The sequence below is a fragment of the Aspergillus mulundensis genome (genome assembly GCF_003369625.1).
Source record: "Aspergillus mulundensis strain DSM 5745 chromosome Unknown scaffold_0, whole genome shotgun sequence".
In the NCBI taxonomy this organism is placed as follows: Eukaryota; Fungi; Ascomycota; class Eurotiomycetes; order Eurotiales; family Aspergillaceae; genus Aspergillus; species Aspergillus mulundensis.
In genome coordinates this window covers 5,501,026-5,526,219 of record NW_020797888.1, presented here as the reverse complement: position 1 = coordinate 5,526,219, position 25,194 = coordinate 5,501,026, and the positions used below count along the sequence as shown (strand labels likewise).

At 54.8% G+C, this 25,194-nt stretch overlaps 9 protein-coding genes across 9 annotated transcripts; 5 read left to right on the top strand and 4 right to left on the bottom strand.

Annotated features, from left to right (window-relative positions):
* Positions 1–263: 263 nt before the first annotated feature.
* DSM5745_01542 (uncharacterized protein) lies at positions 264–2,400 on the bottom strand (the record flags this gene model as incomplete). Its single annotated transcript, XM_026743558.1, has 2 exons — positions 264–2,191; positions 2,262–2,400. The coding sequence occupies 2 exons, from the start codon at positions 2,398–2,400 to the stop codon at positions 264–266; spliced, it is 2,067 nt and encodes a 688-aa protein (XP_026609403.1).
* Positions 2,401–2,604: 204 nt separating this feature from the next.
* DSM5745_01541 (ATP-binding protein) lies at positions 2,605–4,984 on the top strand (the record flags this gene model as incomplete). Its single annotated transcript, XM_026743557.1, has 3 exons — positions 2,605–3,858; positions 3,907–4,090; positions 4,137–4,984. The coding sequence occupies 3 exons, from the start codon at positions 2,605–2,607 to the stop codon at positions 4,982–4,984; spliced, it is 2,286 nt and encodes a 761-aa protein (XP_026609402.1).
* Positions 4,985–5,335: 351 nt separating this feature from the next.
* On the top strand, positions 5,336–6,696 carry DSM5745_01540 (uncharacterized protein; the record flags this gene model as incomplete). The annotated part of the gene is made up of 5 exons (XM_026743556.1): positions 5,336–5,636; positions 5,702–5,743; positions 5,828–5,908; positions 6,126–6,353; positions 6,404–6,696. The coding sequence occupies 5 exons, from the start codon at positions 5,336–5,338 to the stop codon at positions 6,694–6,696; spliced, it is 945 nt and encodes a 314-aa protein (XP_026609401.1).
* Positions 6,697–7,812: 1,116 nt separating this feature from the next.
* DSM5745_01539 (intradiol ring-cleavage dioxygenase) lies at positions 7,813–8,853 on the bottom strand (the record flags this gene model as incomplete). The annotated part of the gene is made up of 2 exons (XM_026743555.1): positions 7,813–8,150; positions 8,199–8,853. 2 exons carry the CDS (start codon positions 8,851–8,853, stop codon positions 7,813–7,815), a joined length of 993 nt encoding a protein of 330 aa, XP_026609400.1.
* A 2,785-nt stretch (positions 8,854–11,638) lies between these two features.
* Positions 11,639–13,409, bottom strand: DSM5745_01538 (fungal specific transcription factor domain-containing protein; the record flags this gene model as incomplete). The annotated part of the gene is made up of 2 exons (XM_026743554.1): positions 11,639–12,841; positions 12,888–13,409. 2 exons carry the CDS (start codon positions 13,407–13,409, stop codon positions 11,639–11,641), a joined length of 1,725 nt encoding a protein of 574 aa, XP_026609399.1.
* A 947-nt stretch (positions 13,410–14,356) lies between these two features.
* DSM5745_01537 (Zn(II)2Cys6 transcription factor) lies at positions 14,357–17,798 on the top strand (the record flags this gene model as incomplete). Its single annotated transcript, XM_026743553.1, has 6 exons — positions 14,357–14,923; positions 14,976–15,056; positions 15,127–15,749; positions 15,811–16,725; positions 17,185–17,404; positions 17,580–17,798. The coding sequence occupies 6 exons, from the start codon at positions 14,357–14,359 to the stop codon at positions 17,796–17,798; spliced, it is 2,625 nt and encodes an 874-aa protein (XP_026609398.1).
* A 704-nt stretch (positions 17,799–18,502) lies between these two features.
* Positions 18,503–19,622, top strand: DSM5745_01536 (HpcH/HpaI aldolase/citrate lyase family protein; the record flags this gene model as incomplete). Its single annotated transcript, XM_026743552.1, has 3 exons — positions 18,503–18,542; positions 18,618–18,838; positions 18,912–19,622. 3 exons carry the CDS (start codon positions 18,503–18,505, stop codon positions 19,620–19,622), a joined length of 972 nt encoding a protein of 323 aa, XP_026609397.1.
* A 165-nt stretch (positions 19,623–19,787) lies between these two features.
* On the bottom strand, positions 19,788–22,073 carry DSM5745_01535 (CCCH zinc finger and SMR domain protein; the record flags this gene model as incomplete). The annotated part of the gene is made up of 3 exons (XM_026743551.1): positions 19,788–20,343; positions 20,390–21,091; positions 21,148–22,073. 3 exons carry the CDS (start codon positions 22,071–22,073, stop codon positions 19,788–19,790), a joined length of 2,184 nt encoding a protein of 727 aa, XP_026609396.1.
* Positions 22,074–23,502: 1,429 nt separating this feature from the next.
* DSM5745_01534 (TVP38/TMEM64 family protein) lies at positions 23,503–24,843 on the top strand (the record flags this gene model as incomplete). Its single annotated transcript, XM_026743550.1, has 3 exons — positions 23,503–23,972; positions 24,026–24,445; positions 24,498–24,843. The coding sequence occupies 3 exons, from the start codon at positions 23,503–23,505 to the stop codon at positions 24,841–24,843; spliced, it is 1,236 nt and encodes a 411-aa protein (XP_026609395.1).
* Between the last annotated feature and the right edge of the window lie 351 nt (positions 24,844–25,194).

The following is a 25,194-nucleotide window of genomic DNA, read 5'->3' as shown; positions in this document are numbered from 1 at the left end:
AAGCACAGCAACGCTTTCGCGATGGTCACGCAGGGTATCCTGGGGCATACCCACCATTGGGTAAGAATCCGCTTGGGAAACGGCCATCGCGTCGTCACTGTGTAGGGTGAAACATGGAATCGTCATTATCACTAATGGGAGGAGTCTTTGTCGAATGCTTCGCGGTGTTGACTAGCACAAGCAGCGACTGCGCATCATCGTCATAAGGACCACCCATTTGGAACAGTGGGTTCGAACTGCTCTCACCCACCGCGGACTTTCAACTAGAAGGTCGGAGATAGAACGTGCCAGTCTATATGGGCCACTGGCCGGCTTCGGAGACGTGCCGCTATTGGCGGCTCCGCCGGTATACTCGCGATTTCCCAGCGTTGACCAAAGTAAGACGTGCGGTCCACAAGGCGCTTGTCAGAAACGACAATCATGATTTTGGAAGGGCGATCTGAAGTGCGGAGAATAGAATTCGCGCATTGCATCATCTTCTCTGTCAAGTCCGCGCGGTATGATTGGAATATTAAGAAGGCGCGGTTTAAGCGGGGAAGTATTGTTTCGAGAAGCAGCCATAGTTCATGTTCTTTGCTGTGGCTTGTATTGGAGATCTCGTCTGATGAGAGAACGTCGGGATATAAATGAATGGCATCGGAGGCGAGGGCTTTGAGGATTTGAACCGGGTCATTCGATGCCGCGTTTGCTGAAGGGAGCGACCAGAGTACTTGGTAGTCGGACTCGGGGTGCTCTTTATGTGCTTCCTTCCATTGCAGGAGAAACTCTATTAGTTCGGCGGCGAATCCTACCCCTCGGGCATGGCTGGGGATAATGCTTCCTCTGCTCGGTTGAACGTCTACTATCAGACCCTTGCAAGCGGTCGTCGAAAGCCAATCACTCAAGGTGTGGAAGAAACTGATGCAACCACCGGGCCAGGGATGCCATTGCTTTTGATGCCGTGACAGAGCTAAGTTGGTTCTGAAGATTGCTTGTGAGTTTAATTGGGACGCTAGGTCGGACGGTATACGCCTCAGACTACTTATAGGTGGTGGAATTTCAATCCCCGTCGTGTCAGCCTTGTGTTCTTGGGCAGGGCTACTTTGGTTATCATTTCCGTTTGTGGCGTCCCCGTGCACTGGAATTAATTTCGTCGCGGTGGGTGCCGGAATGGCCTCCAATGCCGTCTTTGAAAGAGGATTAGAGCTGGAACTATCCTTCGTATCGCATACGGAGTGCGCGGTAAGCTTATTCGAATGGGCCATTGGCGGCGTATTTGAGTTGCTGTCTAATGGATTTGGACGTGCATGACCTAGACTTGGATGGACAGGGCTCGGTGCAGGTTGGCAACCAGTATCCCGGCCAGCTGGGAGAGGGGACTGGGTGGGAACAGATGACGGGCAAGGGCTTGGATCCGCCACTGTTGGCGTATCAGCTTTCATCAGCTGGGGGTCAGCAGTTAGCTCCTCGAACATTTTCATCGTGTCGACCATCTCGTGAGAGGGGAGGTAGAGCAGTAACTCTTTGGTATATGCGGCAGCCACGACGGCCGCATACCCCTGCCAGCGCTTGTGCTTGTGAGAGTCTGCATAGTCGCAGACTCCACGAATAACCAGACAAGGAAAGATATCCATGATTCCGGCAGCTTCGGTTTCAAAGCATAGGATGCCGTACTGCTTCGCCAGTTGGTCTCTGACCTTGGCGTCCTTTATGACCTTGTTCCCAGACGCGATCAAGCCATAAAAGATCCTCGGCTGGTCGTCTGGCCGGGGCTGCCGCAGTTGTAACATCGATAGGTCGCATTTATGACAGCTCGGTTCCGAAAGGACATGGCCGTACTCGGCGACGAAGAGATGGTCAGCGTCCCGACCAGGATGTTGGGCAAGGGCGCGGAGATGCGGGAATTTCCGCATGGCTTCGTCATAGTAGAGATGGACGTTGTTTCCCCGGAGCATGTGTTCGGCCTTCAATCCCAAGAGTGCTCTCAGAACGACCTCCGGCGGCTTATCCAGGACCCCCGTTGGAGTCGTTCGGCCTCCGTCAACAGCCTTCCCTCGGTCATATTGCATCACGCCCCCGTATCGGATTGTAGGCTCACTAACGACGATGTCCCCCAAGCGGATATCGTGCTCATCAGGGACGCCGCCTCCAATGCCGACCATGAAGCACACCTCGAGCGACTCGTAGCTGTAGCGCATCTGGAGGACGGTGGCTGTCGCAGACGTGGTGCCATATAACTCCGGCAGGAAGACAGGTGATGACGATATTGTGAGGGCCAATACTCCCCAGCACGTACTTGTTTCGGTCGTTCTTCCGATTAGGCAGCGCGGGGTGGAACTGGTCCAGCATGGCCTGGGCGGCCGCCATCTCCACAGGCAGGGCGCAGATCCAGCCGATCCGATATGCATCGCGGGTGGTCATTGATGAATTCGTTGGACGTTTCTAAGGCGTCTCGATCAGAGTGGGACGCGTTTGCAGATAAGAAGGTGCAGTGTTGGCGCGGGGTTGGAGGTCAACGCCAAGGCAGCAAACGAGGCTGAGCCTCCTTCCCTGACGTTTCTTCCTTCCTCTTCACGACTCCAATCCCCAACTTCCCTCCTCCATCTCACTTCTACGTCCTTAGACATGCCGCGAAGAAGACACCGCAGCCCCTCGATTGGACCCGCCCTCTCCGACGAGAACCTGACCGACTTTCTTCCCCGCGAGCCAGGCGGCGCTTATCATCACCGGCCTGGAACCGACAGCGACAGTGATGCCAGCGGCGGCGATAGCAATGCTAGCGAAGACCACGGTCGCTCCGACTCCCTGGACCATGAGCTCGATCGATCATCTTTCCGACAGGAAAATCGACCTCGCCGCACCGACTACCCCAAACCCACCACAAACAACCAGACGAGCTATACCGTGATCTACCATGTGGACTGCTCACGAAAAGGGGTCCATAAGAAACACCGGAAGGCTGCTGCGTACAACGACCATCCAAGACTGTTCAAGGGGGATAGCAAGTTTAGCGCATTGAGGGGAAAGCAGCACATCGACGACCTTTCCAATTTCCTCGATTGGAATCGAGACCTCAATTTCGTGGTGAACAAACGGTTCCACTGTGATGAGTACCACGAAGAAATGGCACCCCTTTTCGACCCTTTGCCCAAGCCGCAGAACCCCCGAGTGCCCGAGGCTATTGAGCCCTACTTCTTCAGTCTCCGGCGCCATGGGGATTGGGCCATACCCTCCGCCGAGACAATCACGGTGCTTTCAGAGCCGCTCAAGTCTGCGATTGTTACGGCGACGGGGATGAAGTACGATCATGTTTCCAAGCTTGAGAGTCCGAGAAACATGAACATGCTACAGCACCTCTTGTACCACTACAAGCGACGGAAAGAAGAAGGCGCTATTCGTCTCGCGCCAGCCGATCACCGTCTCCTGGAGGGCTTGCTGCACTACATGAAAGGGTCCAATGGCCCGGACTACGAAGCAGCCGATGAAATGTTTTCCCAGGGGCTGATCAGTAAAGCACACCTCGCTAAGCTGTGCGGAGCCGGAGAAATCATGGTGACCAACGTCAATACACACCCGCGGGCATATATGATTGAACGTCCACCGAAGAGTCAAGCGCCGCCGTTGAAACTCGAAATGTGGTCGTGGGAGTTTGAAGATGGCGTGTTCCGCCAGAAGGAGACCGAGATGTCCCTTGACTGGCCGTCCTCGGTCACAACGGATGAGACAATTCCGATTACTAGCCTGGATATTTACCCACTGAGGTTCGCAGCGCCTGAAGTGTGGAAACGGCTGAAAGCAAGGGGGAAGCTTTTCTGGCGCTGTCGAAAGCAGTGCTTTGTAGCATATGACCCTCCAAATGGCCTGTTAGGGATCCAAATGGTGAGCTGAACTTCTTTTGCAATGCCAAAGCCACGCTAATGACTCTAGACTACCCCGAGATACATGATTGACGTAAAGACCTATCGCACAATGCACCCAGAGCCAGACCCTATATCTTCAGGCCGGGAACTAGAACCGGACTTGATGGATAACCCAGAACCACCCGAATCGCCCTTTGTGCTCTTATTGCCCCATGAAATCAAAGGCTTCGCGTTCAATGATAAGAAGTGGAGTGAGTGGCCTCTCCCAGTTGGCGTCGATGTATTAACGAAAAATAGGAACGCTCCTAGTCGAACGGATCATGGACATCAACTGGAACGAAGAGGCATTTGACCGGCTGGTCATGCAGCACCACAAGAAAGAGCTGATCAAAGCTCTTGTCACCGTCCATTCTACGTCTGCGAAGTCGACCGACATTATTGAAGGAAAGGGAAATGCGTTGATCATCCTCCTCCACGGCGGGCCAGGGACAGGGAAAACCCTGACGGCCGAGTCTGTGGCCGAATTGACCAGGAAGCCTCTATACCGCGTCACATGCGGAGATATTGGGACAAATGCGGAGGAGGTGGAAAAGTATCTAGAGTCAGTTCTGCTGCTGGGCACCATTTGGGGCTGTGTCGTCCTCCTCGACGAAGCAGATGTCTTCCTCGAGGAACGCCGCGAGACCGATCTGCAGCGGAATGCCTTGGTTTCGGTCTTCTTGCGCGTGCTGGAGTATTACCATGGCATTCTCATCCTCACGTCAAACCGCATTGGAACGTTTGACAGCGCCTTCAAGTCGCGGTTCCAGCTGGCAATCCATTACCCGGCCCTGGATGTTAAAGGCTGGTATGAGATCTGGCTCAACTTCATCAATGGACTCAGCAAGACCCTTCCCGACGTCAACATCGACGGTCTGAAGGACAAGATTGACGATCTGTCGCAGATCCCCTTGAACGGCCGGCAGATTCGCAATACCGTGCAGACAGCCTTGCAGCTCGCCGACTTTCGCAAGGAAACGCTGGAATATCGCCATTTCGACCGGGTAATCAAAGTTGTCGAGGAGTTTGAGAAGCATCTCGACAGCACCCGGGGATATTCCGAATCGGATTGGCTGCACAACCAGGGAATCCGACCGGAGCCGTAGCGTTCGAGTACGGAGTAGATCGAGAATGGCTTTTAGTGTCAGCACTTATGCAGCTCCAAGCCCCCGCCACCCTGTACCCGTATCCGCTGGGCAGCTCTGCTCCGCCACACAGATCATCTCTAGTGACCATATCGGTCGTATTGGGCTATCTAGACAGTGATCACGCTTATCAGACCCTGGTCAGGCCATCTTGCTGATTAATCTCGTTGGGCTCCTCCCTTTTCCCGCTTCAGGCTTGATTCTACCTCCACCATACCTATGGTCCCCCAATCTTCCCAGTACCGCCGAGCGCTAATTCTTCACCATCGAATCACCTCGCGCAAAGCATCGGTCCTGATCCGTCGAGCTAGAATGGCTTCCTCAACCCGAACCAGGCCCACAATTGCGCGTAGCCCTTACTCATCTGACGACTCGCAAGAACACCGCGCAAGAGGCAAATCTAATGCCACAAGAAGGCGGGTGCATCGGGTACGGGCAGATTCCAGCCCTGACAGCACCGATCGCTCCAAGCCAGATAGAGAGATGATTCCATCCGAACCACGAATCTACCCCGGCGTGGTTTCAAGGCGTCGACGCCATCTCCGTACTGAGAGACACTCCTCTTCGGACGAGGATGACTCTCAAGGCAGACCGCGCGGGTTTAATTTCTCTGGTAAATAGGCCTCTGCCCCTAGCCTATCTCTACGTGTGTGATCTAACCCCCTGTGCATTTGCTAGACCCGGACAAGGTTTTACACGAGTTTGCACGCGCCACTGAAGGTCAGTGCCTGGCCCATTGACAAGGGATCGCAGTTTCTGGCACTGGCTGTGGATGGGTGTAGAGCTAATCACTCCATGTGGCAGAGTCTGTGGTGGGAGCCGCAACCAAGTTCCCCGTGTACCGCGGGCGGCGTCGAGCTCAAAGCCAATATAGTTCTGAAGGCAGTAAGTATCAAGCCCTCCTCCCGCACTCAGACGGACTGGACCAAGCAGCTGAATGCAGTCCAGCCCCTCTTTGATTCCAGTCTACTAATCATTGCCCCCTGCCAGATAGATCAAGGTCTACCACGCCTCTGCGGCCACCTCCGCATCCGAGTAGGCATACCCCTCTCACCCTCTGTCTACCACTTATATATCTATAAGCGTGACCCGTCCTAACCAGCCGTTTCATCAAAAGTGCAACTCCCGGCGACCTTTGTGCCGCCACCGCGAGATTACAGCAGTGATTACAGCAGTGATTCATCCGGAGTCCAGGTCTCGCCGCCTTCAGCCGTCTCGCCGCCTTCAGCCTATAGCGATCTGGATGAGAATGGTGTCCATGTTTCGCCGTACGAAGACGACGGTTATCATCCCCGTCGTGCAGCTGGGTTTCATACGCCGCAGGACCCATGTGAGTACCGTCGCCCCATTGCGACCCGGCCGTGTCGCTAACCTAATTAGCATTGAGAGAGGGAGACTCAACCTCGGCTGGTGAGAGCGAACCTGAGCATGAAGCACGCCGGCGGCCACGGAGGAGTCGCTCACGCCGGCGGCCACGGAGGAGTTACTCACGCCGGCCGCCACGGAGGAGTCGCTCTCGGTCCACCCGCAGTACGGCTTCGAGTATTGCGGTCAAGTCTACGATCTCTGAAGATCTGTCTCGGCATGATAGGGATCAGGGCGCTAAGTTGCGGTATTTGTCGCGGAAGCTGGAGCGGTCTGGGTTGGGGTTGAGGGGGGCGGCGTTGCGGTGATGTTATAGCAATGCCCGTGTGTTTAGTACGTACACTCGATACCTGCCTAGGTACCATACCTATGTACAGGTATGGTCTTCTTTAGACGGCGGAGTCTTTAACCATGCCGTTTTCAGATACAGAAGGGCCTCAATATATGTTAACGGCAGGATCCCATGTATACTGTCAGGGAGGATAGATCAAGGGCCCTCCTTCCTCCTTACCGGTACTCCGCACTTGCGATCCTTAACCGCCCCGCAACTGCCTGACACCCTAGGGCGTTAAGTGATGCTTCCCACTCGATAACAACGCCCGGTCTCTCGCCCGAGTGAGCGGCTGATAGGCCTAAGGAGTTATTTAAAGTCTGCTTATGACGTACCTCTGCACTAGCTCCTACCGTGATTGATCGAGCTAAGCCGCTGCTCCCTTTACCAGATTCAACATCACTATTGGGAGGACCTGGCCGACACTACAGGAAAGCTGCAGGAGAACCTCGAGGACTTGGCGCGGTTTATTATCCCAGGTGGCACTGCTTTTAGATATGCAAACCCTGTTTTTAATAACCATGGCAACTTGTTCATTATGATCTAGTATCAGTGACTTGGGCCTGGGTGTTTCCAGACATCCCTCCGTTGGACAATCGTCTCAATCCTCCTAAGCTCCTATTCGACTGTCTATAACTGCTGTGAAGTAAACTATATCTAGTATTTATAGGAAGCTATCTCTCCTTGCTACAATCACTAAGGAATCACGATCTCATTCACTGCCAACCTTGGAAATCTACAGTCTACTTGAGCGTGCAATACGTCTATCCACCCTTGCTACAGCTGGCCCAGATCATGGCAACGCTCGCCATCCCCTTCAAGATGCTGTTAGTCTAGTAGCACTATTCTGGAATGGATATCTACGTCGTTGTTGCAATCTGGAATCATTTGCAGGTAGTTGGCGAATTGTGATATGGCAGCCCCTAGAATCATCTTACGTATTTGTTGAAGCCAAAATACCCTAGGGTAGTTCCAGGGAAGGTAAGGAAGGTATGGTATGGTACATTGGCAACAAAAAGCCAGATCTAGGTATAACATGCCACGCAAGCCCTGCCACCAGAACACCATCCACCCAGACACAGTTAAAACCAACTTACGCCTCCTCAATAGCAGTGCTATCAACACCAAGCGTAACATACCCAATCATGCCCTTCGACACATCCTCCCCATCCACCGGCACCACACTGATAACCGGGTTGAACCCGCCATCCGTATCCTGGAAGTAGACGCTGTCGTCGGCGTTGGTGGTGCGGTTGATCTGCGTGTGCGAGGCATACGGCTCCAGCGCCATGATCTGCGCCTCCAATTCCTCGGCGAAGTACAGCTGCCCCGTGCTGACGGTGTCGCCGGTGACGATTGTGCCGTTGGCGCGGGCCGTCCAGTTGGTGTGGACCTGCACGTGGATGTGGATTGCGCGTTCGACGTAGAAGCCTGTCTCTTAGTAAATGCTCGTCAGGAAATAACCTTAGGGAGGTGTACCAGGGAAAATCGTCTTCATCTCCATCATGCCGTTCCGATCGGTCGGCCACATCCCGCGCAGGAAGGTGCTGTGGTCGGTGTGCAGGTCCGTGACCCCAATCTCGTAGTCGTCCATGTCGACGTCCAGCTCCTCCAGCAGCGTCGGGAAAGGCGTGTTGGGCGACAGGCCCGTGAAGCTCGAGTACGAGCCCGTCGCGTTGCAGTGCCACATGTCGACGAGGGCGTTGGCCAGCGGCGCGCAGGTGGCCATGTCCAGCACCCCGATGTCCAGCCACAGCGGCACTCCGGGCTGGTCCTCGGCCATGTCCTGGCGGAGCGTCTGCGAGGGGGGATACACGTAGGGGCCCTGCGTGACCTCCGGTGTCAGGACGCAGGTGTCGTTCTGGATGGTGGGGTAGTACGGCGCTTCGGTTTGGATGGTGTACTGCGCTGTCTTGTCGTGCCAGCGGCGGGCTAGGTTGCGGTCCCAGCGGCGGGCGTGGTAGTTTGCGACGTGGTCGCGGCACTTGAGGGCCATCTCGGAGCGGCGGGCGACTTCGCGGGCGCTGATGTGGTGGCCGGGGTGGGCCAGGACTGAGGCCCCCAGGGCGGAGAGGAGGAGGGCAGAGGGAAGATGCATGTTGGCCGGTTGATGACTTGGAAAGAATAAAGCCATCATGAGGCAGAAGGACATGGTTTATATAGCCCTGCGAGAGGATCAGCGTCATGGCCCACATGTGCCTCCGTGATGCGCAATCCCCGGAATTAGGGCCAGGCACCCGGAATTCCAGGGACAAATGGCAACGCTGCAATTTGCAACAATGGGCCCGTTCGGATTCGACGATTGCCTCGTTTCCGAGATGAAGTATAGATCTGCACCGCAAGCCAGTCAGGAACCTGGGGGTCCATGAGGCCCGCCTAACATATCCTCAACCAAACCACCAGGCCCATAGACGAATGTCTCGAATTCGATGCTCTTGCAGATCCACTTCCAAGGATCAAGACGTGGCTGTTCCACTGCTGCCGTGTTATTGGATTGCATAGCTTGGCCAGCCGTAGCAAAGAGTGAAGAGATATCGCATCTCCCAAGTGGGCTGTAGAGTCGGCTTTGACCGTGCGTGTGATTCCCTGGTAGATGGAACAACGAGAGAGAAGGTTGGCTGCACGGGCTGCAGACGACAGGATGGATATCAGGGCTCAGTCTGGGACATTCACATGGTAGTCTTTCCCGGTTGTTGTCGGGGCAGAGAATGGGCATCGTTGAGCCTGCCGGAGAGGTCAAAACCACAATAACGCTGTTCTCAACCGGAACATGCCACAACAGTTGGAGCATGATGATATCATGCGATGTATCTTGAAATCTATCACCAAGTCGAACTACTCGACCGAAGCCGTGTCGCTTCTCTTCCACAACGTCAGCACCAACTCGGGATATCTTGCGTCTGGGTTGGATGCAATCCAGCGGCAGGTTAAGCAGGGTCAACATCCATTGCAGGGGTGCGGTCGGGAAAGTATCAAAGGTGAAGAGGTCGGACAGGCCTGTAGTAGAGCGTCCGGTGGCATTGTGAGAGATCGCTTTTCTACCTACCTACCCACGAAGCCGACAAGGCGAGAGTCGTGTGGACGGAGGCCTGGAGGCTAAATAACCTCCAGCTTCAAGCCTGTCTATCCTATTAATCCCAGATACCAGGAGCAGCCCAGACGCTCAGGCTGCGCAAAAGAGCACATATGCTATTTATGTGTATATCACATAGAGTCCGATAACCTCCCCTTAGCCCCATCGACTTCCCTCCTCTTCCCTCTGGCTCCTCCACTAAATACCAGACACCCGGCCGTTGGCCACGCCATAGCCCAAACTCCCTCGCAAGGCACTACTGCCTATCTTCGGACAAATCTCGCCTCAATGTCCTGTATGATCATTGCGCCCCGGGGGCCCGCTGGCTCCTCCCCATTGAAGCTCATTCCAACCATCATAGCCAGACGCTTGGTGTATAGAAAGACATTCTTCTAGACTGGCTAGATTACTCTCTTCTTCCTCGGGTACGGGGAGGCTCAAGATAGTTTGTTCTTCACGCCCCATGTAAGCGGCAAGAACGGCGCTAGACTGACAACGTCCGAGAGGGGATGGCCGAGCGTCGCCATTTCCCAGTCCAGAACGCCAATGACGCGTGGTTCTATCTTGTCAAGATATGTTATCGATTTTGTAGTCGCCGTGGACAATTGTCGTTCTGTCATCCGGTTGGTTGGAGGGGTCTGCGAATAACGAGACCATTTCTTCGAGGTGAGGTAAGGGACCAATGGGAAGGCCCGTTTCGACGTCCGTTGTTGCTGCCTCGGTCGGCTTCACGAGATGAAGCTCTTGAGTTGCATGCGTAGAAGGCCGAGTGTTTGCCTAGACCACCTAGCCCTAGGGCTTTGTGCGGGAGGTGTGGAGGGTTGAGGGTTGAGGGCTTGGGTTGCGGAGCGCCACCTGCCAGTGCCACTGGTCATTGATCCAAATACCCCGGTATGCAACAGGGGTGCGAGCACATCTCTCTCTCAGCCGCCGAGCCCGGCATTCTCAGCCGTAAAGAAGCTCATCCAAGAACCCCATGATATATAAGGCCGTCCCGATGACATTTCCATCTGTGCAGATAGTATACACCTTTGGCACAGGGACATTCATGTCTCAGGACATGAAGAGTGCGGTACATGCTCGACCTGGTGCGCTGTGTAGAGAAGCGTGGCGGGTGGCATCTCCAAGACATAGCGGTGACCCTCGCCGTGTTGACGGGGGTAACGGGTAAGGAGGTACGTTGGATTCAATTGGCCACAGCCAAACTATATTCTTGAGCGAGGAACAAAGAGGAAGATGGGTGGGTGACGTACCTGCTTACTTCTATTGGCGTTGATACTCCGGAAGATTGTTGCGGACGGAGGTCTCGACTCTCCAGTGAGGGATGCTGATGGTGGCCCACCTGCACTGGATTGGGCCTGCCATGAATGATCCTTGACGGCAGAGCAAACTTTAAGTAGAGTTCAATGGCTCAATGGGTGAAGGTGGCTTCCATAGGGGGCAATCTTAAACGAGTTCCGCTTAGTACAGCACCCTCCTCGTGGCTCCCTCGGTTAGCGACAGCTGTTAGATGTATTGGCGATCAAGACACTAGGCGAGATGCGGCTTTTTCTTTATTACCGTTCATATATAGGTCCCGTATAGTCTGTCTTGTGCAACGTAGACAAATGTCTGGGTCAAAGCGAGGGACGGTCGATAGAGCAACAACCTCTGGAATTGGTAGTACATGGCTGATTCCAAATAGCTTTTCCCTGCTTTCCACTTGTTCGCGATCTCCATTTCCGAGTGAGGTCTGTTTCGCACCTGGGATGACATGGGGTACGTCCTTGGAAGGGATCCGCGGAGTACCCAGTCTGTCTATAGATGATTACTCTTTGGGTGCAGCTCGTCCATGTGCTGTCTCAAATCAAGGTAACGATGCTCTCATGTTGTACAACCAGTCTTCCCCAAATTCGTTTGCGCACCAACCAGCCACATCCCCCTCTACGCGGCTATTCTCTTGGAATATCTGGTCGGGAGAAGGACCCTGCGACTGCTCGTCGTCGCCATGGCCGCTTGCACAGGTATTGCGAGCAGGCAGTCTGCCAGGTGCCATGACCAGAGAAGCCTGGTTGGATGATTGTTGGGCGGGCGGTGGCTGGTCTGAGGATGGCGCCTGCGGCTGGCCGAACCTGCTGTCCATCTCGGCCAGGAACGGGAAGACTTTGGACAGCGTGTGCGCTGCTTGAAGAGAGATCTCGAGATTCCGCTGGCCGATTTGGTGGATCTCCGGGTCTGTGGACTTGCTGTCCTGCAGGTGGATGAAGGCGGCCAGGAAGAAGTAAGCAACGTGAGGGAGAAATAGATTCGTGCTATAAGTCAAGAGCTCGGCCAAGGTCTTTGTGATTTGGGTTGCTGCATGCCGCAGAGCAGGCTGGTTACGGCGATCAGCCAGGTATTCCCTCCCCTTCTGCTCCAGATCGTCCAGCCGGAGGTCTCCCAGGTAAACAAGCATGGTGGCCGCCCAGTAGACGGTCTCGCACATCCACATGGCCCAGGCCACCCCGGGCTGGCTGGCTCCAAACCCATTTTGCATGAGGTACTCGCATCGCAGCTCCTCGGGAACATCGTCATGCCAGGAGCCCAGTAATAACGCCATGTGCTGTCGCAAAACGGGCATCACCGTGACTTGTTTGGGATCCCAGGGCTTGACATCTTCGTATAGGCTGCGCATAACCCGGTATATCCGCAAGGTGAGTTTGGCCCGGAGGATATAGGTCCGAGCCAGCCTGGCCGCGAGTCCTTCGCTATCCTCTGCCAGTCCAAAGTCACTCATCGAGAGCATCGGTGTACCATGTGGCCACACCCGAGGGGGTTGGTCTTTCAGCATACACATATCACATTCTCGTACGAGTATCGACCACCAGAGGATCCGTTCAACGTTGAATTCCCGGTTTGTAAAGGCGCTCTGCTCGGCTCTGTAGAGCCTGAGGGCGTGGGCTTGCGCGATTGCAACGCCGCTCCAGTAGCCCGCGTCCTTTGGCCCTTGTTGATAGGGATGGTTGACGATCAAGATTGAAGCCTGGCAAATGACCAGTCGATCCTTTTCGACGTCCAGGTCAATCAGCGTCTAGCACGTATTAGCAAATATGTTTCTTGCCTGTCAAAGCACCCACCTTGGCTTTTTGATAGTAAGAATCCAGTATGTCCGGCTTGGTGGTGGCGCCAGGCAGTTGCAGTAGGATGTCGGTCTCGGTGGCGGCCAGCCCCATGAACATCACGGCATGGTAGAGAAGAAGCGGCACTTTTTTCGCTGAGCCGTTCCCAAATACCGCCTCTCGGAACTCATTAATGTCCAAGACAGGAAGCAGTGGATGCACAACGTCTCCAAAGCGGTCGAGAGCTATTCGCTGAAGTTGGGGTGGTGGAAGTTCAAAGACACCCAGCCGCACTAGAATCTCCAGCTCCTCCTGCCCTTCCACTTCGAACGACTTGATAAATCCCGGAAGGCCGTTCTCGCCGTGGGCGAAGATGTTCGGTTGACGGGGCTGTTTTCTAGAGTTGAACCTTTGGAGGGCGGTTTCGTTGCTGCCGGGGACACCGGCCAGCAGGATGTAGAGATGATTGTCGAGTAGTTGACCAGGCGGCTTCACAGCTCCGTCCAGAACCGTCAATTGTCCCGAGTCGGTCAAGCACATTTGATTTTCGTAAGGGGATGGCTTTCCTTTGTTCTGGGATCGCCGGCGGCGTCTGGTGCTGGGAATGGTGCATTCGGCTCCGTCCAGCAAGCAGTTGGTGCAGGGACCTGCTCTAAACGAGACATCACACCTGACCTTCCGAGTCCTGCATAAGAGACATGCTTGCGCAGCTCTGCGTGGTGTTGGTTTCGAATGGACGATCTCCCTGGCTGGCTGTCGCGGCGATTGATCTGGCAACGTCGGCAAGGACCGATACATGGTGCAGGGGTGTGGACGTCATAGATCGTAGGGTGACCAAAGGCCGACTGGCGGTCAATGGCGAAGTCGATGGAGGATGAGGAGGGGAAGAGGAGGAGGGGATGACGGTGAGGGCCTCATCACGTGGCAGAGGCACAATGACGAGGCACAACGACCCGGCACAGTGGAATCCAATCAGACACTCTGGATCAGCTTTGACGCTGATGGATCATCCCTGGACTGGCTTTGAGCCTTTGAGAGCCCCTGGTTCATGTCGGGCACCAAAACGAGGCGTTTCTGGAATGCCCGTGGAAGGTGCCAGTGACAGGTGAGATGGATAGATCGAGACTAATAAGTAGGCCAGGCAATGAGAGTGACACAGGTGCGATGATAGATCAAGAAGAGCGGCTTTCGGGTGTGTCCATTGTGATGGAGAATGTGACGAGATGTGATGTGATGGATAATGAACTTGTTTCTGTCGTCGCAGTCTAGGCTCTGGGTTATCGCTCTGCCAATGATTGATCGAACGAGAGCGACTCCAACTGGAATTAAGTTTGGATCCTTGATCCTTCCGATCACAGCCAGTGCGTACTTTTGGCCATGTCTTTGACCCCCTCACCCCGGGATCTCCCTACGCCCACGGAGCCTGTCCTTCTCTATGGAAACCTCTTCCTGCACTCTATTTCTTCTGTTTGACTTTCAGATGCATCATGAGCAACGCCCCCAGCCACTGGAATGCCACCCGCCTGCCCGTTCGTATACGTCGCTCCCCTATTGCATGCATAACATGCCGCGCCCGCAAGATCCGCTGCGATGTGTCCGTCAATGGATCGCCCTGTACCAACTGCCAACTGGATGGGAGACAGTGTATCGTCGTCAACTCGAGGCGAGTCCGAAAGACAAGGCATCAGCCACGTCCTCCAGAGTCTGCGCCAGTCCGAGATGCTCTACAACCAACCAGCCTTTCTCTTGACGCTCCTGGTTCATTCATCGAGTATCCAGCCGGCGTCCAGGAATACCTGGGTCGGAGTATCTACCCTCGGGCTTTGTCGGCGGAGATGGGCTGGCTCCCTTCGTATGAAGTCGAATATCTCTCCAGCCAGGGCGCCTTGACCCTTCCAAGAAAGGCCATCATTCAGACCCTACTCCATTACTTTTTTATCCGCATCTATCCTCGTTTCCCGGTCGTCAAGGAGAGCGAGTTCCGTGAAAGCACCCTCAGTCAGAAGCCCTTCTCGTTGTTAGTCTTCCGCGCAATGCTCTTTGCTGCAGCCGCCGTATATCGCCCATGCCTCTCCCTCTGGATTTGACGCTGATTCGAGCTTTTAGCACGTCCCAATCGAGTGTACCCAAGACAACGGATACACCTCTGTCGCGCACCTAATGTTTTCACTGTACAAACCGGCCAAGGTTGGTGTTTTCGTCCAACGACTCAGGTTGGCCGTGTTGGCTGACTTGCCGCGGTTTTGTGGATTTGCAGGCGTTGTACGATTCTGGCGTGGAGAAAGACCCTTTTCACCTCGCGCAGGCTGCGCTCCTGCTGGCCTACCGTCTCAATAATGCAGAGCCCATGGGCAACACGACATGGCTGGCGGTCGCGGTGCACAATGCCCGGCGAGCCAATGCACATCGCAGTCAAATGTTGGTACATGATGTTGTCAGAAGGCACCGTTTATCCGATCTCAAACGTCTATGGTGGTGTTGCATCATGCAAGATCGAATTGTTTCTCTCGCATGCCATCGGCCACTCAATATCACCCTTGACCAATTCGATCCCGCAAAAGCCGACTATTTGACCTTCGAGGACTTTTGGGACGATGACTCCGAGTACTTTGATACTGCCATGAGGGGTGTTCTTTACCAATTGTGCATCAGCCACTGCCGTTTCGTGACTTTGTTGTCGCCTCGGGTCATGTTGACAGACGAGACGCCTGACCTATTGGGCGCCAACGTCTGTGTTGAAAGTGCATTGAATCACGTCTTGGAAGCATATTATATGCTCTCCACTCTGGCGGAGGAGCATGAGGCTCTGCGAGAGAACAAGGAGGCCGCTGAGAACCTGACCGTGGCGGTCCATATCCATCTCACCTCAATGTTGTACATGTATGTGCGACCCGCAAGCAGCATCTGAGACAATGAGCTGACCTGGATTCTTCTCACTTAGAGCAGCTCGGTTGTCTTTATGCCATCGCTATGCTGTGCTGTACCTTTCTCGCTGTCGATGCGTTCGCAGAGCCCCTGAAGCGATGGTCCATGCTAGATACCTGCAGCGCATCGTCGAACTCGTTGCAGCCACCAACGAGGAAATGACCTGGTTTGCCACAAACCACCTCGTCTACTTCCTGCCCAGCGTGACCCGGTGCTTCATCCTCTTCCCACAACTCTTCAATGTCCTTTGGTTCCACGGACACGAACTCGATCGAGACTTCGCCCAGCCCGCGGACATTCTTCGCCACTACATTGAATATGACAAAAGCTATAGTACACGCTTTGGAGTCCCCCAAGCATGGCCTGTCGTCGAGCGCGTGCCGGCGATCGCAGTCTCAGTCCTCGCCGCCTCCGCTGGTGCATCGGGCGGAGAGCATCGAAACGGCTTCGCCAACGCCAGCCACCTCGACACGGTCAAGTTGGCCGCTCTAATTCCAGCCGAGAGGCTGCGTCTAGCAAAGACCTGCCTTCTCCTCTCTGTGGCTCTGGACTATTCATTCGCTGTTGGAGAATTCCAACTGATGAAACCCGGCGCGTTGGTCGCAATCTCCCGGCGTCTGGGTACGCGGCGTGAACCCCGAGATTGCTCGGCGTCAGCTGTGCCATCTTTGTCGCCGCCGTCATTCGAAGATTTGATTCGGGCTCGTTACGGCTCGGAGACCCCGCAAAGCACCGAAGGCGCCGAGATAACACCCAGTCCGTCGGAGGAACAGCAGTGCGCGCATCGGGGTTTCATGCCTCGACTATCACTGCCCGACGCTCCAACTCCCTCTAGGAGTGTAGCATCTGCTAAAGAGGACAGTGATCTTAGTTCGTTGGAACGGTTCGCTGCCGCTACCGAAGCGACGCAGCCCTCGATGCAGGAATGGGCGTGCGAGTTGGAAGAGTTGATGCGGCCATTGTTCAGCATGTAGTACTCTTTTTCCCTATCCATTTTCTTTGCATATAACGGGAGTGGATCTGTGGCTTTTAGACGCCTTTCAGCTAGGTGGGCGGTAATCTTGTCGTTTCATCTCGGTCGGGTTGGCTGTTTTTGTTTGCACTATATCCTCGCTTAGAGGGCTTTGTTTACTTCCGCATCCACCAGTGACTTGCATCGCTGGTTTATAGCTAGACGCTGAGTTAGCTTGGCACAGTATCTTTGAATGACATTGGAACAGGGAGCATACGGTACCCTTCCTTCACCTTGACCCGCACGCCTTTGATCCACAACCCGTTCCCAAGTAGTCCCAATTCAGTATAACCATCTATGAATCGGCGGTGTACTCGAGAAACAATGAAGTCAATTGGTATTGGTAAGTGTATTCAAGATATGATATAAGGGAAACAGGCCTGGACAACACCACAAAACCTTCGACTCCAGAAAAGAGCAGGCAAAACACCATATTCTCCCCGAGAACGCAAGCAATACCAGCCTGATCTACCGGAACAACCTGCCCACCAAACCCCCCGCAAGATTCGACACAATCGCGCCCCCAAACGCACTATTCGCATACGTCGACGCCTGGCTAAAGCGATCGCAGCGCGAGAACGCCGTCGTATTCGTAATCGTAAGGACGAGCGCAATCGCTACAGACACACGCATTAGCCATCTCCATCCCCCACAAATGCATCAAGAAAAGAGGAGAGGGTATGCATACCAATCAAACTCAACCAAATCACACTATTCAACCTGACAATCGCCAGAATCCCCAGTCCAATCCACAGCGCCGGCGCAACATACAGACTAAGCCAGAAGAAGCGCTTGTCCGTGGCGGTGACAGTCCGGCTCCCGGGCTCCGCGCTCTCAAAGACCCAGTGCGAGTCGCCGGAGGTGGCGTTGACTTCGTTCCACCAGCGCAGGCCGACGAGGCGGCGGCCGGCGATGTTCTTGAGGTAGTAGAAGTCTGCGGAGAGGAGGAGGAGGGTGAGGATGAAGACGAGGATGCTGGGCGTTCTTGTTAGTGTGGGATCTTGTTGGAGAGGGGAAGGAAAAAGGGAGACGCACAAGTTATCGATGAAGAGCACGCCGAAGAGATACATGAGCAGTGCGCCCAGCCGGATGCCTAGGAAGGTGAGGAGGGTGATGGGGTGGGCGGAGAGGCGCCAGTTTAGGTCGCCTTGTTGGGGGGTTGGGTTGGTTGGGTTGGGGGTTGGGTTTAGGGGTTGTTGCTCCATTGTTGTGAGCGGCCTGGGCTGCAGGTCGGCAGTGATTTTGAGGTAATGCGGTTGTTGCAAGGTCAACTTGCGCCCTTGGTGTCGGGTTGGGTGTTGCTTGAGACGATGCGTTGCGTGTCTTTACGGTAGAGGGCGGTCGGCGGTGGCAGAATAGCAGTGCCGCGTCATGGTGTGGGCGCGCTGGTGTGAACTGAAACAGAGCATGTCGGAAGTGCTTCTTCAATTGCTAGGGCTAGACGAAGTCTTGCCCCGTTATGGGCGCGGACTCTACATCTTACAGTTGGGGTGGTGAGCAGTTGAGGCAGCGTCGATAACCTCGCATGCATGAACGGTCGAGCCCGGAGAAGGCTTTATGCTCTGTCTCCGCTCATCGCCGAGGATATACCTCCAACTCTCCTCCATCATCCATTGATCTCTCAATCCTCGCCCAACGCACTGTAGATCAAAGTGGAGGGATAAATATTTACTGAGATAATCCGTCAGTGAATACAATGGCAGCACGAAACACCCTCCGCCGCGCCCTCCTCTACAGTACGTCGCGTCACATCCAGCTCTCCCCGCATCCCCAAAAACCGGGGAAGATGCAGCACAACTAACCACTCCCAGTCCCCGGCTCGTCCCAACGCTTCATCGACAAGTCCCGCTCCCTAACAGCCGACTGCGTCGCCTACGACCTCGAAGACAGCGTCACCCCGCACAAGAAAGCCGACGCGCGGACCCTCGTGCGGAGAGCCCTCGATGAGCCCGCACCACCGGGCATCCGCGAGCGCGCCGTGCGCATCAACTCAGTCGACAGCGGTCTCGCGCTGGCTGATCTAACGGAAGTCGTGCGTCCCTCCTAAATACACACACATCCCATCCCCTAGCCATATCCATCCGACCTAACAAATGCACCTGCAGCTCCAATCCCCAAACCTCAGCACAATCGTCCTCCCCAAAGTCAACACCCCCGCAGACCTAACCTTCGTCGCCGACGTAATCAGCCATACATACGCGCAGCGCACAGCACAGGGTCTCCCGCTCCCAAGAACCCCACTGTCTCTCCTCGCCCTCATCGAGTCCGCCAAATCCCTCACAAACCTATCATCCATAACATCCGCAACGCCCCTCCTGCAAGGCCTCATCTTCGCAGCCGAGGACTTCGCCCTCGACCTCTCCCTAACGCGCACCCCGAGTCTAACGGAATTCCTCTTCGCGCGCTCCGCAATCGTCACCGCCGCGCGGGCCGCAAATCTCCCATCGACAATTGACCTCGTGTGCACGGCCTACAAGTCCAGCACTAACGACGGAAAGCCCCCCGCAGTGCTGGAAGAAGAATGCCGCGGCGGCCGCGGGCTCGGGTTCAACGGGAAGCAGTGCATCCATCCGTCGCAGGTTGAGACCGTGCAGCGGATTTACGGGCCTGATGAGGCGGAGGTAACGTGGGCCGTTCGGGTTGTTATCGCGGATGAGAAGGCGGCCAGGCAAGGAAGGGGCGCGTGGACGCTCGATGGGAAGATGGTTGATGTGCCGGTTGCGGAGAAGGCGAGGGGGGTTGTGAGGAGGGCGGAGGAGTGTGGGGTTGATGTTGGGGCTTTGAGGGGGAGGTGGAGGGGGCAGGAGCCTGAGTAGATTATCACTTAACGGCATTTCGTGTGGGCCTGCGCTGGATGCTATACGGTTTTGTTGCTTTGTGGGCGTGCATAGAAACCTCTATGCTGAGATATACTGTACGTAGTCAAGCACTACAAACAACGAACATCTACATCATACGATATATAATATATTCTTATTCTGTCACTGTTGCGCTTCTATATCTCCCCGCTTCAGGAGCTGGATCTTGCCCATCGTCAAAACAGGACCCGCATCCTCCCCATTCGCCTCCGCCTCCTCAAGGCTCTTCGCCAGAGCCTTATCATAGCTCGATGGGTCAATGCCCAAGATCCCACCAACATACCCGCCTCGCTCACCAGGCACGCTGAACTCCCGGAACAGGTATTTCCACTCGTTGAGCCATGCCTTGACTGCCTTTCCGATCTTGTCCTTGCCGTTCTTGGAGTGGTGGCCTGTGCCGGTGATGGCGTAGATGATCCGGCGGCCTTCGCGCGCGTGTTTGAGGAGGATCTTCTCGAGGTACTCGATTGCTTCTTCAGGGTGGAGGCCGTGGAGGTCGACGTAGAGTTCTTCGGATGCGTCGTCGAGGCCGGCGTTTAGGAGGTGTTTGTTGCGCTCTTCGTAGAGCTGCCGGGCGGCTTCGCGGTGGCATTTGCGCATGGCCTCGTTTTCGGCCTGGCCGCGTAGAGATAGAGCTTTTGCCGCTCTGGCGTCGTTTCGGTTCCACGCTTGAGCGGCACTGATCTGGTCAGTAGGAGTCTAGATCGCAAGTCAAGAACGCATACCTTTGGAGAAACTTGTTTCTCACGGTACCGTGGCGGATCGCCTCTGTTCGGTACTTGATATACTGCTGGTTTGTTCGAGCGCCGGTCTCGAGCCACGGGATGTGCTGTGGCGCCGGTATCGACTGCGCTGCGGCGCTATTCTCACGGCCCTTTGTTTGGCCGTGCTTGGAAGAGGTCTTGCCCTTCCCTGGAACAGGGGATGGAGACATGCGAACTACATCTGCCAGAGAAGCAGGCACGTTGTCTCTAGTGTTGTCGCGGCTCTTTCTTCCGTGATTTTTCTTGCCGGAGTTCTTCGAATTCACGGCAGCAAGCGTTGGGAAAGCATCTGGGTCGTCCACCGACAGAGCTGCCGGGTTAAGTTCTCGATGCTGATGTCGGCTTCCAGGACGCGAGTGGGGGCGTGATAGACTTGTGAAACTTCCAGTCCGTTTTCCTGCCAGATACGATTTATTGTTGCCTCCCGGGGCGCCATATAGATAGCCTGGGTATTTCCCGCCTAGATGGCCGGCCCACTGATCGGATGATCCGGGCGTCGACTGCAAGGGTGGGAAGGCATCCGGCGCATTATCTACCTGGAAAGCGATGCCGGCGGACGTGACCGACGGGGTGCCCTCAACGCTCAGGTTGGCCACAAGTGCAGAGGGGTCATGAGAAAATGGGCATCCGTCGCCTGCAAGGCAGTTCCCCATTACCCAATATCTAGAGTCGCATTGTTAGCCACTGTATTCCGAAGTTTTCTACTTCTACAAACTTACTTGCAAAGATGACTGGTCAGGTCGTGGCTGAAACGACAATCCGCGCGGAGGCATTGGCCCGTTGACAGCCAGTACTTGCAGACAACCGGACTGCGGTTGTGCACTGGAGTAGCATTGCCTTTGTGGGGGTCCATTGACATGGACTTTCCGACCACAACGCGACTATCGTCCGGTAAACTTGAGGCGGCATCTGTATCTAGTCCTTGGGTAAGAGCCGCAATAGTTGCCCCTAAGTCATACCCATTCGCTTCTAGAGCAGTTTCTATTTCATCGTTGGATCGCTTGTCTCCGAGTACAGTGCGCAGTATATCATGGGGGCTCATATCAGGAACGAATTCTGCAGCCGTTGCGCTGAGACCGCCGTGCATGCTCAGGCCACCCAGCGAGGAGGTTGTGCTCATCGCATCGTCCGCCACTAACCAGTCCACATTACTATCGCTGCCAAAATCACCGTAGAAGTCCGACACATGGCTTTGGTCCGAGAATTCATATGCGTTTAGATTCGGAGAATGCGGTATAGGTTGCGCTAAAGCTAGCCTTGGCGACGGGCGAGGCGAGGTGAATGGCGATACAGTGGAGGATAGAGGCGGGCGTGCACCTTTGGAGCTTTGCAGCCACGAGGTACTCCCAGGACTGGTTCCTAGGTTCGAATGGGGTGACAGGGGAGTAGAGGAGCGGGCCATCTGCCAAGGGGCCGGAGAGGAGCGTCGGATAACCGTGTGACGCGGCGGTGGCGGGGAGGAATCCGGTAATGTGCGATTTCGATGCCGCCAGAGGATGTCGAGGACGGCATTTTCGAGTGATGTGCCTGATAGGGAGGTCTTTTCCCGGAGAAAGTCCTCAATCTTCTCAACCTGGTCTTCTTCATCAAGAGCCTTATCCTGGAGGATCTGGAGACAGTCCTCCAGGAGCTCCTCTGAGACCATGTCGGGTTCTTGGAGAGGTGGAAACGTCGATAAAGCCGAGAGGAGGGGGGGAAGGAGCAGCGCGGGAATAGCAGGGTGTCGGGGAAGTCAGCGAGATGTGGGGTAAGGAGGATAAAGAGTCCGCAAGGTAGTTGAGCTGCGAGAGAGGGCAAGAGATATTTCAAATGCCAGAGTCCATGGTCCTCATGCCAGGTCGAGTTCCACGAGATATATAGACTAGCTGGAGGTCCAGGGGAGATGCTTTGTCAAGGTGGCCGGATTGTTATGCGACAGGAGACAGATTGCGGTCACATCGCATCGGGTCAAAACGAGCGACCAGTAGAAACGAGCATCGATAAGCTAGAGATTGCAGGACATGAAGCAAGGAGAGCAGCACAGAACAATCAGACAACCAGAAAGCAAGCGTTGGAGAGATGGAGGAGAAGAGAAGACCAGGAGCGGGAGGGGATAGGAATGGGATGGGATGGGATGAGAAGTCAGGACTCCATCGATAGGCTGAGACCCGCCCAACAGTCAGAATGCAGCTGAATGGCACCGCACTAGTAAAATAGCAGACAGCTCTGGACCGCCAACCGGCGACCGTTATAAAAACGATATCAAGCCTTTCAGTCCCTGATTCTTTGTCAATGTCCACTCGTAGTTCTTTATTTACTTGCGCCTGGAACCTCAGGCCACCTTGCTATCCGTTCCTTGGCGCAAGCTCCAGTCGATCTGCCGCTGCCTCCATCGTGGTGGCCAAGGCATACGGAGTACTCGGAGTCGAAGTGCTCTGGAGGAGACGGGGTCCTTGGACAGCCTATCTCAGTTATAACCAAGGATGTTACACACTAAAGAGCGTCCGAGTACAAAGTATCTGTTACCGAGAGTCATGTTGCTGCGAATGCGTAAAATACCGTAATACCATCTATACTACGCCGAGCGGGCCCATCCTCGGGCGTACGGTAATACCAACGGGGCCTCGATCCTCAGTCATCGGTGACGAACTGGCCATGGATGCTCCGCCCTGTCTCATTATTTGGAAGACTGCGACAACCGCTCGAGCTTCTTCCTCCAGATTTATTTGGACAATTTCTCTCTCTCCTTCCTCTGCTCTCCGTGTAACCCGCTCGAACATCTGGTTGTTATCCTCCGCGCCCAGAACCCAAAACTAGGCAGCCAGCCTGAATCTCATTCTCAGCTGATACCACCTATCATCAATCAAGTCCTCAATCCACTCATGTTCCTCCTCGCGCCGAGGGTCACAGTACGCCCTCTTTGATTGACGACTCTCATCTCGTCATCACTTGCTCCCGCCCTCTCACGACCGATTGACACGCCCCCGGTCAGTCAAGACCAGTGCCACCCAGTGACGCAGTCGGCCTTTATCGCCGACCCGCCCGCAGATCTCCAAGCTCCAGGCCAGACGCTATATTGCTCACAATCTCCCATCATGCCCGCAGACTACACCTCTACCGCGCGGGCTCTTTCTGTTTCAACTACTTCGTCTCGAACACCATCTCCGGCGAACGGCGCTCGCCCATTATGGAGCCAACCTGAGGCTGACACTCGGAACAATAACGGCTTCGCTGCCCGGAGGTCGCCTCCCGCGCCTAAACAGGGAATCATGGCCCGGATAAATGTATTAAACGAGCGCGTATTAGCAGCATGGCGAAAGATGACTTTCTGGCAGAAAGTCGGCAGCGTTCTGGCTGTGATCGGTCTCAATGTCCTGGGCTTCGGCTTCCTGTATATCACCGGGAGGGTATTCCAATGGCTCGGACCCGTTGCTGAGAAATGGGAGCACTCGGTGACGGTCTTCATCTTGATGTGGCTGGGAGTATTCTTTGTCTCCTTTCCCCCATTGGTCGGGTGGTCGACGTTCGGCACAGTTTCTGGCTATATATTTGGCGTATGGAAAGGGTACGTCGAGCTTGCTTCATCAACCGTCATCGGCTAACTTATGGCGGCGATAGATGGCTCCTCTATGCATCGGCTACGGTGCTAGGCTCCATGTGCTCCTTCGTCGCTTCGCGAACAGTCCTCTCCAAATTTGTGCATCGACTCGTCGAGCGCGACAAGCGATTCGCAGCCCTTGCGCTGACATTGAAGTATGACGGCCTTAAGCTGCTTTGCATGATTCGTCTTTGCCCATTGCCCTACTCCATATGTAATGGCGCGATCTCTACTTTCCCCACGGTGCAGCCACTGATGTATGGCCTTGCCACCGCAATCATCTCGCCAAAACTGCTCGTTCCTGCCTTTATCGGCAGTAGGCTGCGCATACTATACGAGAAGGGAGAAGAGATGAGCCTAGGCTCAAAGCTCGTAAATATTTCCAGTATTGTCGTTTCCGTGGCTGTTGGGATCTTTACCGGGTGGTATATCTATAGAAGGTAAGAAGCATCACCCGCATGTCTGTCGATCAGTGCTTACCGACCGTATCAGAACTCTGGCCCGTGCCAAAGAATTAGAAGAAAGAGAAAGAGACGACATCCGACATTCGCTCGAGGCTGACCACGCCGCTCACCGTCCTCACCGCTCGTTCTCGGATGACCCTGCTGTCAACGCCGCAGCGACAACACTCGCGCGAGACGAGGAAGAACGGATCGGGTTCAATGACTTTGATGATGACAATGTTGACCTGGTCATCGACGATGATGACCTCTCCAATCGGCGGTCAAAGTCACCATATCGGGATGAGTTTACAGACAACGAGTCGGACGTATTTCGAGACGGAGATGGGCCTGACAGCGATACATACACGCTGCACACGCATGTGCGACGGGGCTAGGTCTTGATCCATACTGCCTGGTGCAGCTGTTCGATTTTGCGGAGTATCTATGTCGATATAGTCTTGGTCACGTGTCACGTCTTGTAAAGCCGTTTAGTAGTATGATGATAAACATAGACAGATTTGGTAATTTTCTGTGCCATAAATATCTGAATTCAGCAAAACATAAGTCTTGAAAATTAGATATCAAGATCGAGGATGTAAAGATCGAAAGCGAGTGGTGGGGATTGCCACATCGGGCGAGGAACGCCAAGAGCCTCTCCTGCCTGTCGAGAGGGCGACTGCGAGACTCAATATTGACTCGCTCTCCCCATCCATCGTCCTTCAGGGACAAGCTGGCCTGGTCAAGCC